An 18,382-nucleotide genomic window follows, 5' to 3' on the forward strand; every position below is an offset into this window, starting at 1 on the left:
TGACATGACGCCAGCCACAATATAGAACACCTGAAGACAGTAGTGCAAGATTAGAAGATGTGGAGACATTGTGGTTTAAACACAACTATATGTGTTACAACATAAGTTTTCATGGATAGGATATCGATTCACTGGATCCATCAGGTGGCAGGTACACATAATTATTCATACTTGGAATTTACTGTGGATCAGCAAAAACTGGTGTCTTCCAATACAAAATTGGTCACATGGCAGTTATTTGTAGATTTGACATAATGAAGCTGGAGTTCATTGGAAACAGATAAGAGTTAATTATAAGGATTGTCCAAGTCATTTATATACAGGGAGGTTCATTTTGCCTCTTCATAAGAAACATGGTGTTAATGACAGCAGCCCCAAATTGGAAAAGTAACCTTATTTCGTCTATTGCATTCTTAAGACAAACCCCAAAGAGAAACTATTCAAGTTTATAGTTTTTCTTTCCTTTTAGATTCAACACCTTATTATGGAATGAAAATCCTACCCCTGTTTAATATGATTTAGCATTGAGAAACCCAATACCCACCTCATTTTTCCCCCAGATTGTTTTTTTGAAATATTATATTTAGAAATGATTCAACTTGCTTCCCTGCAATTGGCTAACAATAAAAATAAATAAATCAGACCATATTTTAGCTTTGTTTATATTATTCACAGCCACCTCTCTCCCAAATGTTCTAGTTTGTATCCAATATTCCAATCTTGTGAAAGTGCAACTGCTCTGCATGCAACATCTTCCCAGTATGATGTCTAAAGAGGTAAAGCAGTATGTTCGGATGATATTACTGCTGGGTCATCTGAAACGGTACAAAAGAAACTGCATCTTGCGTTATGCATGAAAAGAAATCCTCTCAGTTGTGTTTGGAAGATCTTGCACTGAAGGTCTGTCACTTTTACATCTCTTAGGGAAAAATTTGCTTTCACTGTGGCAAAGCAGGTTTCTCGTTGGCATTTTTGGCCTGCTTTGTAGTAGAGACCTGGTTGTTTCATCGTCTTCAGAATGTTTCACTAAAATTGCTTTGTTGGGCCCTTTTGTAGTCAGTAAAGTAGCCAGGCGTGGCCTGCACAAATAAGCAAACCAAAGTAATTTAAAACAGCAATACCTTAAAATTATTTTGCTACTTATATATACGGTTCATAACATGCTTGTTGATAATTGAGGCTCCCCACCACAACAGAGGCCATGGGGGTTTTTTTTAGAATCAGTGAATCGGTGTAAAACACAGATGACTGAAAGCTGCTTAATTTGAAAAAGTACAAAACGTTATACATAATGCTAAATACTAAGAAGTATATTTTTTCTTCCTGACTTCTTGTGGCCACATTCTTTATTCAGTGAATTCATAATGCTTCTTTATACTATTTGCAAAATAATTTAATTGAAACTTACTTCAGTGAAGTATTTTATGATCTGGAATTGGACTGTTTTGCTGAATCTTCTGTTTTAATCTATTTTAATCTATTGTTACACAAACTTGATTTTTTCATTACAAACAGGAATCACAAAACAATTTTGGATGGAAGCATTAAAAGTCAGGCTGAATAGATAAATTTGTAAGCCGCCCCGAGTCTGCAGAGAGAGGCGGCATACAAATCTAATAAGTAAGTAAGTAAGTAAGCAAGCAAGCAAGCAAGCAAGCAAGCAAGCAAGCAAGCAAGCAAGCAAGCAAGCAAGCAAGCAAGCAAGCAAGCAAGCAAGCAAGCAAGCAAGCAAGCAAGCAAGCAAGCAAGCAAGCAAGTAAATAAAATAAAATAAAATAAAATAAAATAAAATAAAATAAAATAAAACTACATTTTACTTACCGGTGTCGGCCCAAGGATTTTAGATGTCGTTCATTCCTCAAATATTTTTCAGTGGATTGACTGTATTTTCCCTCAGACATCAAAGGAAGGGAGAGCAGTAAATCTTGATTAAGAGAAGATCTGTTCAGTTTAAGACCTTCTTCACAGTTCCCTATACCAATTTTGTTGGTTTTAGCATTCCTTGCTGGTAACAATTCCTTTATTTTCTCTTTGCTTCCAGGTAAAGTATTTTTTTGTGTCTCGGGGAAACCTGTGATCAAAAAAACAAGTAAATGTAAGACAACTAAATGTAACCTACAATTCAACAATTTGGTCCTAACCCCTTTTACATGATTTTTTTCTGTGACATAAATTCACATTACAGTAATCCCTCACTACTTCATGGTTCATCTTTCATGGATTCGCTATTTCATGGGTTTTCAAAGGGGCTTAAATCCATTAAATCCATTAAAATTTTTAAATCCATTAAAAATTCATAAAATGCTTTTACAGTACTACTATACTCTATTAAAGAAACTGGTAGGATATCACATGTAATTCCAGCTGAGAAACATTATAGAATGACTGTTTAATTCAAAGGGTGGGTTTTAAAAGTCCAAATACTCGTTAAATACATTAAATATATCTTTCCTCTAACTTCACGGAAATTTGTTTTTCACGGGTGGTCTTGGAACGCATCTCCCCCATGAAAAATGAGGGATCACTGTAACCTATTCTACAGAAGTAAAATAATCTCCCACTCTGCAGTACCCTTCTTTCAGATCTTGTAGTCATGTGAGCATGTATCTTCTTATATATTAGGAAAAAATGTATTTCAAATTGGCCTTTGTATCATAAATCATTATGTTCATTTATGATAATTCAAGCTGATATTTTAAATTTCCCCCAAAATCCCCTTCTTATGAATAAAAGGATTCTGTGCTCTGCAGAGAATGTGTGCACGTCTGAGAGAAAGAGGGAGGGAAGGAAGGAAGTCTTTTCTGCAACAAACGAGATATCACAAAAATACACAACATTATCAGCAGCCATCATACATCAACTATTTCCTCCGAAGACATCATTGAAATTTCTAGAGATGGCCCTGAGTTCAAAAACAACGATGGCTCAGTGGCCCCACTCTTTTGCAGAGTCATTTGCAAGGAGGAGTCCAGCAAACGCAAATTTATTTATACACTCAACACAATTGCCAATTATAACAAATTCGCTCTCAAGCAGACCTATTTATATTACAACGAGTCCGCTCCCATGAACTTCATGCAGAACTAAAAAGACAGCTAAACGAAGGAGAAAGAGACTTATACATTGACTTCCACGCAGACTGCATCAAAAGGAAGTTCCGCAATCCATCTTTCAACATCCAATCTTTATTTATTTTATTTATTGGATTTGTATGCCGCCCCTCTCCGCAGACTCGGGGCGTCTAACAACAATGATAAAAAACAACATGTAACAATCCAATTTAATAAAACAGCTAAAAACCCTTATTATAAAAAATCTTCCATCATTCAACATCCCAACATCTAACCCGCAATCAGACTGCATCAAAAGGAAGTTCTGCAATCTATCTTTCAACATCCAATCTTCCATCATTCAACATCCCAACATCTAACCCGCAATCATCCAACCCCATTCAACATCTCAATGTTCAAAGCTAGGTATGCACGCCACTTACTTCCTCTATACTAACTACTAACCTTAAATGCAAGTTAATTAATGCAATTATCAAACAAGAGGAAAACCTATACACCAATTCCACTCGAGCCTTCTATAATTTTGTAAACAACCATCTTAAAGACTCAAAATCCACCCCCCCCCCAATGACCTAATAGTAATGACCATAATGATGAAACCATTAAAGGCAACCCTTTGAACACATTATTCAGCTCAGTCTTTGCAAATAGCAATGGCCCATGCCAATATATTTTAGTTGTATCACAAATAATTACAACGATCTAACACAAATTGATTTTACAGAAGATAATGTTGAAAAAGCACTATTCAGCCTAAAACCCCCTCTATTGGACCTGATGGACTATGTGCTTACTTCCTTAAAAAGCACTTCCGACTTAGCAGAACCTCTAAGCATAATCTTTGAAATACAGTATCTTTCAAGACCAGCTCCCTGCCCAGTTTATGGTAATTAGCCATGGTCATCCCTATCTTCAGAAAAGGAGACCCCAGCTTAGTTGAAAATTATAGACCAATCTCTTTATGTTGCATCACCTGCAAAGTTTTGGAATCAATCATAAACCAATCAATTACCCTTCACTTAGAAACAAACAAGCTACTCTCTAACAAACAATTTGGTTTCAGGGAAAAATTATCCTGTAATCTGCAATTCCTAAACTGCAAAAATGTATGGACTAGTCACTAGACAACCCGATGAAAGCAAAGCAATAGACACAATTTAAATAAACTTCTGTAAAGCCTTTGATTCAGTGGTGCACAACAAACTAGTGCAATCTTATTGGATTTCTGCCCCTCTACATAAATGGACAACTGCGTTCCTGTCAAACAGGCAACAAGTGGTCAAAATATTAAATGCTATATCAAATCTTGTACCTGTTAACAGGGGTGTGCCCCAAGGCAAAGTTCTAGGGCATTGATGGCGAACCTATGGCATGGGCGGCATGTGGAGGCATATCTGAGGGCATGCGAGGCATTGCCCTATGTCAGCTCCGGGTTTTGGACTTATTTTTAGCCATTTTCGCTCTCCCCAGGCTTCAGGAAAGCCTCCTGAACCCTGGAGATGGTGGAAAATGGGCCAACGGGTCTACTGGAAGTCCAGAGGCTTCAGTGAGGCCTATGCGCATGCATGGGGGGCAGTATGGGGGTTGTGTGCATGCATGGGGGGAGGGCATTGCATCATTCATTCATTCATTCATTCATTCATTCATTCATTCATTCATTCATTCATTCAACTTCTATGCGGCCCAATCCCGAAGGACTCAGGGCGGCTTACAACAGCGGTAAAAGTACAATAAGAATAAGTCCAATAAAATAAAATAAATAAATACAAAATACAAAACAGTAAAAGAAGTCAAACAGTTAACTGAGGTTAAAACATAACAAACTAAAAAACCCCCATAAAAGTTATTATAAAAAGAAAATCGCACTCATATACATACACACCATTCTTACAGTTGGCCATCAAGCTGTGAATGGGTGTGGGCACACACGAACATGTTATTATTATGCATGCGCATCCCCTTTTGGCACCCAAAACAAAAAAGGTTTGCCGTCACTGTTCTAGGGCCAACACCTTTTATTCTTTACATAAATGACCTTTGTGATCATATTAAAAACAATTGCATTCTCTTCACTGTTGATCTAAAACTATTCAACACTACTGATAATGCTGCTAATCTTCTGTGTCAGAATGGTAAAATAAGTGGCAATTTCAAATCTCAACCAATACATACATTGTTTTACACATTGGCAAAAAAAAGAGTGGTCAATGCCTGCAATACACTACCTGTCTCTGTGGTTTCTTCCCCCAATCCCAAAACTTTAATCTTAGACTGTGTACTGTTGACCTCACCCCATTCCTAAGAGGTCTGTAAGGCAGATGCTTAACAGTGAAGGGCCACTACCAGTGCGCCCCCCGAGGCTGTTACGGGCACGGGTGCATGTGCAGAAGCAAAAATTGATGAAAATTGCTGAAATTTCACTCACGTGAGCATCCTCACCAAAATTTTTGCTTGCTGCGCATGCGCAGAAGCCAAATCTCATACAGGGGCACATGAGCGCATGTCAGGGACGCACAGCTGAATGTGCATCCCATAATTTCCTACCGGGACGGAGCACCTGACCACACTGGCTGCTGCCCATCACTGGTGCATCACTGGTGCATAAGCCTGCCCTATTGTTCCCATGTATTCAAAACCATCTCACAAATATATGTTTATACTTTTACTATAATCTTATATATGCTTGACAAAAAAAATGAATGAGTGAATGGAATGAATGAATAAATATAAAAAATAAGTAAGTTTATTTGGCAATAATATGGAAGTGGCATGTAATTGCTGAGGGTTTTTTTTTACTTGCCATTTTAGACTTCAGCACATGGATTTAAATCAACTATTACTCTATCCCATCTTAATTTTTTATTCTTTCAAAGTTATAAAATATCAGTCCTCATAAAGCTTTCCAATTGATAACTGTTTGGGATATCTTTATCCCAGACAGAATTGGTGTGAAATCTGTGATCTTGACCTTTCAACAAGGGGCCCTGCTGCTCGTAGTAATTCATGCCTTAGTCACTTCCCATTTGGATTTCAGCATGCTCTGCATGGGGCAGCCCTTGAAAAGCATTTGGAAGTTTCAAATGATCCAGGGTGCAGCAGTGGCCAGTACTGGATGCATTAGGTTCACAACTGTGACACAACTGTTGCATGGCCCACACTGGTTTCCAGTAGGCTTCTAGGCGCAATTCAAAGTGCTGGTTATACCTTTAAAACCCCATAGGGACATTTTAATTGAGAGTCACTTGTCTCTAGTAATTTTTGTTGTTTGTTTGTTTGTTTATTAGATTTGTATGCTGCCCTTCTCCGAAAACTCGGGGAGGCTCACAGAATAAATATAAAAACAAAGCGTGCAGGACAAATCTAATACATTAAAAAAGTGCAACTAAAAATCCAATGTATTACTCAGTCAGACAATCCAATCACACCATGCATCACATTTATTGGTCGGGGGCAAGGTCTAATTGCCCCAGGCCTGGCGACATAGGTGGGTCTTAAGACTCTTGCAGAAGGTGAGGAGTGTGGGAGCTGTACGAATGATTCCAGAGAGCTGAGCCCCCCACAGAGAAGGCTCTCCCCCGAGGCCCCACCAAACAACATTGGTTGATGGGACCTGGAGAAGGCCAACTTTGTGTGACCTAACCAGCTGCTGGGATTTATGCAGCAGAAGGTGGTCCCATAAGTAATCTGGTCTGATGCCATGTAGGGTTTCTAGATCATTACCAACACTTTGAATTGTGTCCAGAAACCAATCGACAACCAGTGCAGTCCGCGGAATGTTGGAACAACATGGGTATATCTAGGGAGACCCATGACCGTTCGCACGGCTGCATTCTGGACGATTTGAAGTTTCTGAACACGAATATTATCAGAATATTCTTCATCAATTAAGAAAAAATCCTCAAGTTAAAGTTAGTGTTTCTTTTCCTAAGAAAGATAATTAATCTACTAAAATATTTTATGTAACAAGTTGCTCATTGAGACCTGAAAGACTATAAGGTCCAGCCCTTTTTAATATACAAATAAACTAGCCAATGTATTTTAGAAATTTTGATGAGAATATACAGTAAAACCCATTGTAACTGATAAAGATTTAATTTGCAATATGAGAAAAAACCTTTGATTTTTGGAGATGCCTTCTCTCCACAACTATTGGTCTTTTCAGCTTGATACTTTTCTAATCTCCAGGTTGCAGCTTTGTTATATGGAGCATTTAAATGGATTTCTTGAGCTAGAGCAATATTTTGTATTTCTTTTTCTTCTAACTGTAGTGTGACACAACCCCTTTCACAGTGATCTTCTGCTTCTGTTTGAGGTTTATATAAAGATCTGAAACAGATTAAGATTAAGCACCTCAAAGCTCAGAAGAAAATAATAAGCAAAATGAACCAATTCTTAGATGTTATACAAAATGATACACTTCAAAAATGTTGTGACTTCTGAAATATACAGTAGAGTCACTCCAACTGTTTTGTGAAATAGTATTTATGCTCACATTAACGCTATATTTGGATATGAAAATTCTGACTTGCTTTTGAGTTTCCAGGAACTCCTGACATGTTTCTTTTCTATTTTTATAAGCAAATTTTCCATAATTCATTTTAAATAAGTGAATTTTTGAAGTATCGATGAAATGACTTTATAGCAGTGGTCCCCAACGTTTTTTCCACCAGGGACCAGTTTCAGCAAGACAATTTTTCTATGGCCTGGTGGGGGCGGAAAGGGGTGTGGTTGGGGGCGGGATTAAGCATGGGGGTGCTGGTCCTCCCCGCCCCTCTTTCCCGCCATTACCCTGTGGCCGGCAGAATCTGCGGCTCAAGCCCTCTTGCCCGGCAAGAGGTGAAGCGCTGGAGGGAGGGGGTCAGGCCGGCCCTCCTGCCTCCCCCCCAGCCAAAAACACAAAGGCGTGCCGCGGCAGAAGCCAAAAGAGGCTTGAACATCCTGGTCCTTCCCGCCCCTCTGTCCCATCCATCACCCTGTGGCTGGCAGAACCTGCCTCCCAAGGCCTCTTGCCTGGCGGGAGGCGAAGCGCTGGAGGGAGGGGGCGGCGGTAGGAGGGCTGGCAGCTGCTGACTCTGCGGACCGGTGCAACATGCCCCGCGGCCCGGTACTGGTCCGCGGCCCGGTGGTTGGGGACCACTGCTTTATAGCATTCAGTATTTTTCAGGTTAGAAAACATACAGGGTGCGTTCCAAAAGTAATGCAATTGTTTTTAAAAAGTAATTTATTGGACAGATTTGCACAAATGCTTAAAATTCTTCAAAGTACTGTCCTTGGGCCTCTACATATTTTTTCAGCGACTCTGCTTACCAGTACATGCCCTGGAAAGTGTCTTCAGGGACCTCTCGCAAGGTCTTTGTCATGGCTCATCTCTTCCTCTGCTGGGGTGACGTCAGGACTATGGGGGGGGGGGGGGCAGCATTGGCAACTGAGGTTTGGCCAGGAACTCGCAGACTCGTAGCGCATTGTGGCAAGGTGCTTTTTTTGTCCATAGAAGAGATCTAATCAGCCATGACGAAGACGTTGCGAGAGGTCCCCAAAGATGCCTTCCAGGGTGCGTACCGGTCATGGCAGAGTCGCTGGAAAAAACATGTAGAGGCCCCAGGGCAGTCCTTTGAAGAATTTTAAGTGTTTGTGCAAATCTGTGCAATCAATTACTTTTTTAAAAAATGCATTACTTTTGGAATGCACCCTGTATTATTGTGGCAGAAACATAAAATTTACTAAAATGCTGAATAAATTAAAACCTGGATATTACCACTTGGCTACAATCCAGTTAAAATATGAGATTATGACATCTGAATAATCTACTGATTGTATCTGCACTAATAAAATATCATTTCTAAAATGAAAAGTGTTCTCCTCTCTCTTTAAATTATATGTGGGTGTCATGGCAAGCTTTATCCCAGAAGAGAGCACTCCAACCTTCAATATGAAAGAGAAGAAATTATCTCTTAACCCTTTACCCTTTGCAGATTTTCTTTAATAATTACTTCTAATATACATTATATGAAATTTATTGTTCAGTTAAATAGAATGAACTTTTGATTAAACTAAATAAACCTACTAAATAGTACTTGCACCCAAACTTGCAATGTAAAATTTATTGTAAGAAGGAATGATAAAAATATTAATTAAAACAAAGACTAGAGCAAACAATTTTATAAAGTACATGTGCAGTGTTATACTGACTGATCCGTATTAAATTAAATTAGATTCTGTGAGATTTTCCCCCCAAGGTTAAATATGAGGGTTTCTGAAATCACTAATAACAAATACAGTTTTCCTACCTTGGGTCCAGTTGTATGAGTGATGCTACAAATAAGAGATACAAAGACGACATATGGTATAATTAAAAATAAAGGTCCTTATTTATTACATGGGTTTTAATCCTTTCTTATGTAAAGAATGAAAATCTTTACTCTCTTCCCTGGTAGAGAACCATATTAATATTTTTATTATTAATGTAGCTTTTATACAAGAAAATAATTCTTCATATGTTCGTTCATTTGGACACTTAAAATTAAGCAGATGGCATGGCCTTTTGGTTTAAACATTTTCAAGATACAGTATTGTAAATCAACTTTTAACACAAAATTTTAGCTTCCCATTCAATTTGATTTATTAATGATTTATAACAAAACAAAATTGGACTTAGCCTAAATCAGTGTTTCCCAACCTTGGCAACTTGAAGATATCTGGACTTCAACTCCCAGAATTCCCCAGCCAGCGTTCGCTGGCTGGGGAATTCTGGGAGTTGAAGTCCAAATATCTTCAAGTTGCCAAGGTTGGGAAACACTGGCCTAAATAGTTAATATGGAATTTATGAAAAAACGACTCCCAAATATTTTAAACATCAAAATTGTGATATTTTAGATTATTGATGAAGAACTCAAGCAAGCACATTTGTTTTTGCATTTGAGGTCATGTATTTTAACTATTCTAGAATGATATAGTTCTGTGATAGCGAACCTTTGGCATGGGTTTGGCAGGTGGCATGTGGAGCCCTTTCTGCAGGCACACAAGCCGTTGAGCAGCTCACCTCCACTGTGCATGTGCAAGTGCAGATGATTTTGGGTCAGAGAAACTCATGCTTTCTCCTCATTTTCCGCAGTCCATGCCTTCCCAGATCTCTGAAGATTCCACCTCAGCACTGTCCGGGCACACAAGGCTTTCTCCACTCTTAGTCCCATTTGGGGAGGGAAGGATTTTTCCCTCTCTCAACTCCGTTCGGGGGGAAGAGGCTTTTCCCCTCCTCCCAGCTCTGTCTGGGGAAAGGGGCTTTCCCCCGCTCCAGCTCCATTTGGGGATAGGCTGCTTTCCCCCTCTCCCACCACTGTTTTGGGATATGAGGCCAAAAGGGGGCGGTGTCGCATGTGCATGCGTGGTGAGTCGCACGCATATGGAGGGGAGACGTGCAAGAGGGGCATTGCATTATGTGTGTGGGCACTCACATGTGTGTTAGTGCATGCATGCACAGTTTTGGCATCCGATGGAAAAAAGGTTCACCATCACTGATATAGTATATAATATTCAAGAAAGGATAACCTTTTATTTTTGTATGGTGGAGCTCCAACACTAACCATTTTCATATATTAATAACTGGCCATGGTTTTGCTATTAAGAGTCTTATGTATGATAAAATAAGATCAAAATTAAAATCCCTATTTAGCCATTAAACTCTACAATGGGGCTTGAACAAGTTGTAACTAAGCACACTTTATTGGATAGTTGTCTAGATGGTGTGTGTGTCCAAACTCGATTTCATTGAGGGCTGCGTCAGGGTTGTGTTTGATCTCGGATGACTGGGGGGGGGGGGGGGTGTTGGCCATGATGGGCATGGCCATGGCCATGGTGGGTGTGACACGGAACTCGTGTTGGGGGCACCTATGGTAGTACTTCCTTGAGACGCCCTCTCTCTCTCATTGTAATCTCCTTCCTTTCTTCCCTTCTTTAACTTCTTTTTCTTTCCCTCTTCTCTTTTCTTCTTCCATCCCCTCTTTCCTTCTTTTTCCTTCCTTGCTCTCTTCCCATCTTTCCTTCTTTTTCTGTCTTTCCTCTTTCCCTTTCCTGTCCCTTCTTGGATGCTCAAATGCAAAAGGGGAAATATTTCTCCTTTTGATATTTTTAGTTTGTTTTGATAGCCCCCTGTGAGCAAAGATGTGCGGCCCACCTGAGCTCCATTTTCACTAGCAGAGCACTGAAGGCCCGTCCTTGGTTGTATGCTGTTTCTAGGCCAGCCCCGTGGGCCGGATCTAAGCACCCTACGGGCCAGATCCGGCCCCCTGGGTTTGGGTTTGACACCCCTGGTCTAGCTAAAAATGAGAAAATTTCTAAGCACTTGTATGTTTGGTGGTTTCTAATATCTAATTTTTTTCCTAATATCTTCATGATTTTGAGTCTTCCCAGTCTGTCACTTTTTGGGTGTTGTGAGAACCAGCAAACAGAGTCATAGCCCTAACACACAGGTGTCAAAGTTGCATATCACCTTGCCATCATGTGATGTTTTTTCCCTTCACGAAGCTGAGACGGGCGTGATGATGAATCCAGCCCATGGGCCACCAGTTTGACACCCCAGCCCTAACACAACTGAAGGGTGTCAGGTTACAGAAGGCTTCTAAAACTGTCTATAATTATCATCAGATTTGCCTATGAAAGGAAATTACCATATATTTACTGTACCTGCATGGTTGATCACTTTTTACTATGTATTGCCTCCCCCTCCCCCATCTCATAATATTGTGCTACAATACTTAACTTTTTGGATGCATGCTTACTTCCCTCTTCATATTTTCCACTCTAGGAAGTCGGCAACCCAGAAGTGCATTATTTTTCCTTGGTGCATTGCACATTTGGTTATGGGCAGTGGGAGGTAGGAAAAGTCTCTGGGAAACAACGTGCTTAAAAGGGTGGGTTAGGTCCCATCCAAAATCTGTTTATATAAAAGACCAAACCCAGACTTATTGTTGAAATACAATTTTGACATGATAAAAGTTGACTGTATCAAATATTGTTAAGGAACGTATCTAGCTCTTAAGTGCCTAGACTTGCTCTCTCATACTCTATATACAACCTTATTAACGACAAAATGCTGAATGTGTGCACATTTATGTACAATTAAGTGAACTAATATTAAGCTTGAATTTTTTTAAAAAATGCAAAACTAATGAATTTTGTAAAACACTACTACTGTACTATAATCATATTTTGTTTTTAGTTTTTTTTCATAATCATAAAAAGCTGAAAGCATAATTCTTTTATCAAGAATTGCAAAATTGCAAAAATAATTATGGCAAATGTCAACTTGTCTTTGGCCCATAGAAATTGTATCAAGCACTTAACACTTTTCACTTCTTTCATGCCACATTCTACTTCCATCCTCAAAGAAAATAATTTTTACCCAAAAGACTATTAGGGACATTTTAGTTGTCAGCATTTTAGGGATTAGATTTCCTTTGAACATTTTATGTATGTTTACATTCTGTAACAGTATTTACTCTTCAATAGTTTTTCAATAATATTAATTTGTCACACTGGAATCTAATTCTTAATTTGCCTATGGAAATCAAGAAGCATAGTCCACTCCCACTGTAATAAAATGCAGAATTAAAGACTTTATTCTTGCAAACTGTGACTAGACCTGGGAACAAGCACTGTTGAAACAGCTTGGCTACAAATCTGTATTTTATAGTCACAATTTCACTAAACTGCACTGCCTGTAAATATACTGTTTATATATGCATTTCTATCTTAATCATACTTATAAATGAATTACTCACTTAATCCTTGCTCAGGGAAATAATTACTCAGATACTGAAGAGTATATTTATTTGGCACTTTTGGTACAGCATCTGAGAAAAAGAAATTAAAGATATGAAAGGTGATACAGTAATGGTTTTATTGTGGCCATAGACATTCATGATGATAAAAAATGCCATCCTGTCTCTTGTACCTGTATCCCAATATTGGAGGAAAAATATAATTCACAATGTTTCTGTTGGGATGTCATTACACACATTTCATACCTATCCTCATCATCACAGAAGCCTATGGCTGTTGCTTTTATCTGTATTGATAAAACATAGATAAATGAACAAAATGAACCAACTTGTTCACTGGTAAAGGTGACTAATGCTTATAGAATAGGATATATGACAGAGACCAGTAGCCGCCCCAAGTCTACGGAGAGGGGCGGCAAACAAATCTAATAAATTATTATTATTAAATTATTATTATGTATCTTTTATTGTATGATTGATTGAATGTGAGTGATTGATTTTTTTTTAAAAAAAATGGGGTTTTACTATGTTTAATTTTAGATTTCTATATGTTATGTATTCACTTTTTTTGTGAGCTGCCCTGAGTCCGAGGAATAGGGTGGCATAGAAATCTAATGAATGAATGAATGACTCTTACATAACTCTCTCTCAAACATAACTTCATGCATCTGAATTATACTATAGTTTATTAAGGTTTACTGTCTATGGTAAGACATTTGTATCTGTTAGCATTTAAGGTACCATAAAATTTGGAAATGGCCCAAACTTGGGTTCCATATAAATTTAACTGATGATGATGATGCACATAAAATATTAACCTTCCTGAAAGGTCTGTTTAAAAGTTATGTCTATTTTGTTTTACTTTCCAAGAGGTAAACAGAAATATCTGGGACAGTTCTTATATAACTTCACATAATTAATGTTAATAAGTATACCCTAAGAAAAAATGGCTTATTTCAATAAATAAATTAACACAGGCAACAGGCTTATGTATTTGTTTTCTATCCTTGCATTGCTCTTTTCCATTCTCCCTCATCTCAAAATAAACTGTATACATGTATACAGTACTGTGCTGTAACATAATAATATAATATATTGCTTAAAAAAATAAAGGGAACACTCAAATAACACATCCTAGATCTGAATGAATGAAATACTTTGTTCTGTACAAAGTTGAATGTGCACAACAGTATGTGAAATTGATTGTCAATCAGTGTTGCTTCCTAAGTGGAAAGTTTATTTCAAAGAAGTTTGATTTTCTTGGAGATATATTGTGTTGTTTAAGTGTTCCCTTTATTTTTTTTGAGCAGTGTCTATTGCATTTATATCAGTGTGTGTCCACCAGGAAGCTATGTTTATCAGATCTGAAATAATCCAGAATGTTAAATTATAGTTTAAGGATTTTGTAATAACAATTTCCATATTTGAATGCAAAGACAATTGATATTTAATAAAATAATTTGAGAGTTAGTCATGAGAAGAGGAAAAGTAAGGACTGATGTGGTAGTTCAATTAGTAGTCATATTTACAATTATTAAATGAAAGTATAATAATCTAAGATGGTTAACTGATTAGCCTAAGACATATAATATATTTTGTGACTTAACAGAATCTTAGGGTTAAGATTTCACATTCTAACTCGCTTTCGAAAATGAATATACTTTGGTGAAACATCTATGGGACTAGAAATAACCCTAATCCTAATTTTTAAAATGTTTTCTTGTAGTATATTTTTCTGAAAAAGTGTCTATTTTATCAAATATAAAAAATTCAAGAAATTGGTAGACGCATACATATACACAGTAAGGCTCACTAAAAAATAAAAAATTACAGATCTCAAGACATGCTCATCTAGTGTTTTGTAGAATTGGAATGTATCCAGAATGTCTAGCATATGTATATTCACCATGAGTTTATCAGGAAATTATATGGCAGGTTGGAAGATTAATGTTTTTGTTACATAAAGTTTCCACACTTAATTTCCTGTTAAAATGCAGAATTGGGAACACAAAAAGTGTCCAGTAGATGTACTAAGTAACAATATAAAATATAAGAAGACTTTGTTCAGACTCTAGAAGAAGCGATCTAATCTGAGAATAAATTCCAGTTCTTCTGTAATCTTTGCCCGAAATTATGTTGGATGTGAATTTACAATGGGAGTCAAATGTCCAGGGGGAATGAAAGACCAGCTCTCTCCATATTATTTTTTTAAAAAATTCCAATGCAAGTACAGTGGTACCTTTACTTAAGAACCCCTCTACTTAAGAACTTTTCTAGATAAGAACTGGGTATTCAAGATTTTCCCCCCTCTACTTAAGAACCCGAGCCCAGAAAAATTTCCCAGGAAGTTTGAAAGCCGTATGAAGGCCCGGCCAGTTTCCTGCCACTTCCCCTTTAATCCCAGCCATCTCAGGCTTTTCTCAGCTGCCAGATGAAACTTTTGGTGGCGCTTAAGGAGGCTTTGGCAGTCCAGAGCGAACAAAGCATTTTAATAATAATAATAATAATAATAATAATAATAATAATAATAATAATTTATTAGATTTGTACGCCGCCCCTCTCCGAAGAGTCAGGGCAGCTCACAACATAACAGCAATACAATATAAATACAAATTTAATGTTAAAATGTTTTAAAAATTAATTTAAAATACATTGTTATAAAAACCTATCTGTTACACAATCATACACACTCAGTCCGACTGAACATAAACATAATAAACCTCTGCCAGCGCCCAGAGAAAAGAAAGGTTCCCTTCGCTCTGGGAAGCCAAGGAGTCACCACAGTGAAGGAAAGGTGCCGGCTACAAAGAGAGCGAGAGGAGAGGGGAACCCTTCAGTATGGGAAATGGAGACAGCATGTAGCAGCAGCAGCAGCCAGTCTATGGGAGGCAGCCTCCCGCCAGGTGTATTAGAGGCACATGCTCATCCTCGCCACCTCTTTTGTTTTTAAAGCCTTAAAGTTTGGGATTTTTTTTATTCCCCTCCCCTCCCCTTCTTCCTTCGGCAGCGACTCTCCTCCTCCTTTTCTTCTTCCTCCTCCTCCCACCCAAATTCCGAGCTTTTATTTCTTTCCTAATGGATTTGCACTCATTATTTCCTTTTACATTGTTTCCTATGGGAAAAATTGCTTCTACTTAAAAACATTTCTACTTAAGAACCTAGTCACAAAATGAATTAAGTTCTTAAATAGAGTTACCACTGTATAGTATCTTTACAGATATCGTATCACCGAAACACATTTCCTCTGTCCTCTCACAGTAGCATTAAATCTGCAAACAAGATAGGTCTCTAAAAATATTTTCAAAATCATTTTTTAAAACTGGCATGTAACAATTCCTGGTTGTGTATTTTTAATTTTTAATGTTGTAATGTTTAATTCATAAAATGAGTAAACCGTTCTTTATTATATAGGTCAGTGTTATTTTTAATATGATTGATTTATACTCACTCATTCATTCAGATTAAGTTGTAACTACCAGTGGAACTCCCTCCCTCAAACCATAATTCTTTTATGTATGCGTTTTGTTTTATTCATCACACGTCTACTCTAGCCATCTAACCTAAATCTAATCTTCAATACATTTTAAGGGCAAATTTGATCACTAGTGCAGATACTTGCTACTTCATAGCTAAAACAGACCATAGAAATTATAAAGGCATTATACAGGACTGGGAAGATTATATACAGGGTGTGTTCCAAAAGTAATTCAATTTTTAAAAAAAGTAATTTATTGAACAGATTTGCACAAACACTTAAAATTCTTCAAAGTACTGTCCTTGGGCCTCTACACATTTTTTCAAGCGACTCTGCCATGACCAGTACGTGCCCTGGAAGGTGTCTTCAGGGACCTCTTGCAAGGTCTTCGTCACGGCTGATTGGATCTCTTATATGGATGAAAAATGGGTTCCTTTCAGGGCTGGGAACAAAAAGAAGTCTGCTGGGGTGACGTCAGGACTATAGGGGGGGCGGGGCAGCATTGGCACTTGCTGTTTGGCTGGGAACCCGCGGACTTGTAGCGTGTTGTGGCAAGACGCGTTTTTTGTCCATAGATCCAATCAGCCATGACAAAGACCTTGTGAGAGGTCCCCGAAGACTCCTTCCAGGGCGCATACCGGTCATGGCAGAGTTGCTGGAAAAAATGTGTAGAGGCCCAAGGACAGTGTTTTGAAGAATTTTAAGTGTTGTGCAAATCTGTTCAATAAATTACTTTAAAAAAATAATTGCATTACTTTTGGAACGCACCCTGTATAATGTAGAGCATACCCTATTAATAGTGTAACACATAACTAACAAAATGTACAAGCTGATAAAAATATTCTTACCTTTTTTAGAGGGGAAAGCCATTTGATCTGGTTTACTTTTTAAAATGGAACTAGTTTCTTTAAACAATTCATGAACCCCTGCTAAAGTCTTTGACTATTAGAGAAAACAGAGACAAATGCATGATTACTATTCTTCCACATTTCTGAACTCCCTCATTTCTTTCTTTGTATGTAAAGACTAATTAAAGTCTGTGATAAATAGTTTTATGGCACAGACTATAAGTAGTCTGGGTATGCTAAATGCTGCTGCATCTTTCCTCATTATGTTTGGCCAAAATTCCAATGAATTATGTAGGTAGATGCTGTAGTCTAAATTGAGAGGATGAGAGAAAGTGAAGACTAACACATTTGAAGGGTACCAGATTGAGGAAGACTGGTTTAAAGAATGGAACGCTTATAGCTTAAACATTCTTTCTGCATGTAAAGTCAACATTTTAAAGCAAAAACACATCTATTTTATTTTTCATCAGACATAATTGAGTTATTCTACAAAATTATAGTACTATAAGTAACCTTAGTACATGCATATGCACATATGGTCTTTTGGAATGAAGAACAATAATAGAAAAGAATAAAATAGGAAATATTAAGGCAAAGGACCAGAAGGCATGAGCAAAGAAAAAAAATCTAGTTTACATCAAGAGTATACACTAAGTCTACTTTACAGCAATGCCATCAGACCACTCTATCCTTGTAAAGTCCTCTATAAAGTCACTCTTCTTTATATATTTGTTTCGCAATTTGATTGTTATACATGGTTTGCATATGATCAAATCATTTGAATACACTTTTTGCATGCTGGTCATTTTTGAAAGAGATCCACATTAATTCACGTAGCTCCTATCTTTCTTGAACTCGTTTCTTCTTGTTTTACCATACCTATATGTTAAATACTCCATTTCCAATTTACTTTTCATCCCGGCACGACAAACTTTCATTTTGTGTAACAAAACAGGCAGAAGCATATTCTTAAAATGTCCCCTTCTTTTGCAATATCATAGACAACATTACTTGCAATAAAACACACAACTGCCGATATGCTAATTACATACTATATTTTCTGGTAATAGCCTAGTAGCAGTGTCTTCTACTGGTGTTGCACATCTTTACAGTTCTTCACTTATTTCTTCAACTTTAGTTAACATATTAGTGAAATTCTATAGTCGCATATATTTATATTATTGCTCTGCTTTTCACTATGTATAGCTTGAA

At 37.6% G+C, this 18,382-nt stretch overlaps 2 protein-coding genes across 4 annotated transcripts in view; one reads left to right on the plus strand and one right to left on the minus strand.

Moving 5' to 3' along the window:
• The window catches only part of ARHGDIB (Rho GDP dissociation inhibitor beta), a 114,071-nt gene that overhangs the window by 9,590 nt on the left and 86,099 nt on the right, over positions 1–18,382 (plus strand). The window lies entirely within an intron of this gene.
• The window catches only part of AGBL3 (AGBL carboxypeptidase 3), a 54,909-nt gene continuing 37,173 nt past the window's right edge, over positions 647–18,382 (minus strand). For all 3 annotated transcript variants that reach the window (XM_070755959.1, XM_070755957.1, XM_070755960.1), the window contains 7 exons: positions 17,171–17,264; positions 12,848–12,919; positions 11,827–12,000; positions 9,359–9,383; positions 7,186–7,397; positions 1,822–2,071; positions 647–1,079 (listed from right to left, as the gene is read on the minus strand). In XM_070755959.1, coding sequence (XP_070612060.1) covers positions 848–1,079; positions 1,822–2,071; positions 7,186–7,397; positions 9,359–9,383; positions 11,827–12,000; positions 12,848–12,919; positions 17,171–17,264 — 1,059 coding nt within the window. In that variant the 3' untranslated portion in view covers positions 647–847. The remainder of the gene's footprint in view (positions 1,080–1,821; positions 2,072–7,185; positions 7,398–9,358; positions 9,384–11,826; positions 12,001–12,847; positions 12,920–17,170; positions 17,265–18,382) is intronic.

The sequence above is a fragment of the Erythrolamprus reginae genome, chromosome 6 (assembly GCF_031021105.1).
Source record: "Erythrolamprus reginae isolate rEryReg1 chromosome 6, rEryReg1.hap1, whole genome shotgun sequence".
Classification (NCBI taxonomy): domain Eukaryota; kingdom Metazoa; phylum Chordata; class Lepidosauria; order Squamata; family Dipsadidae; genus Erythrolamprus; species Erythrolamprus reginae.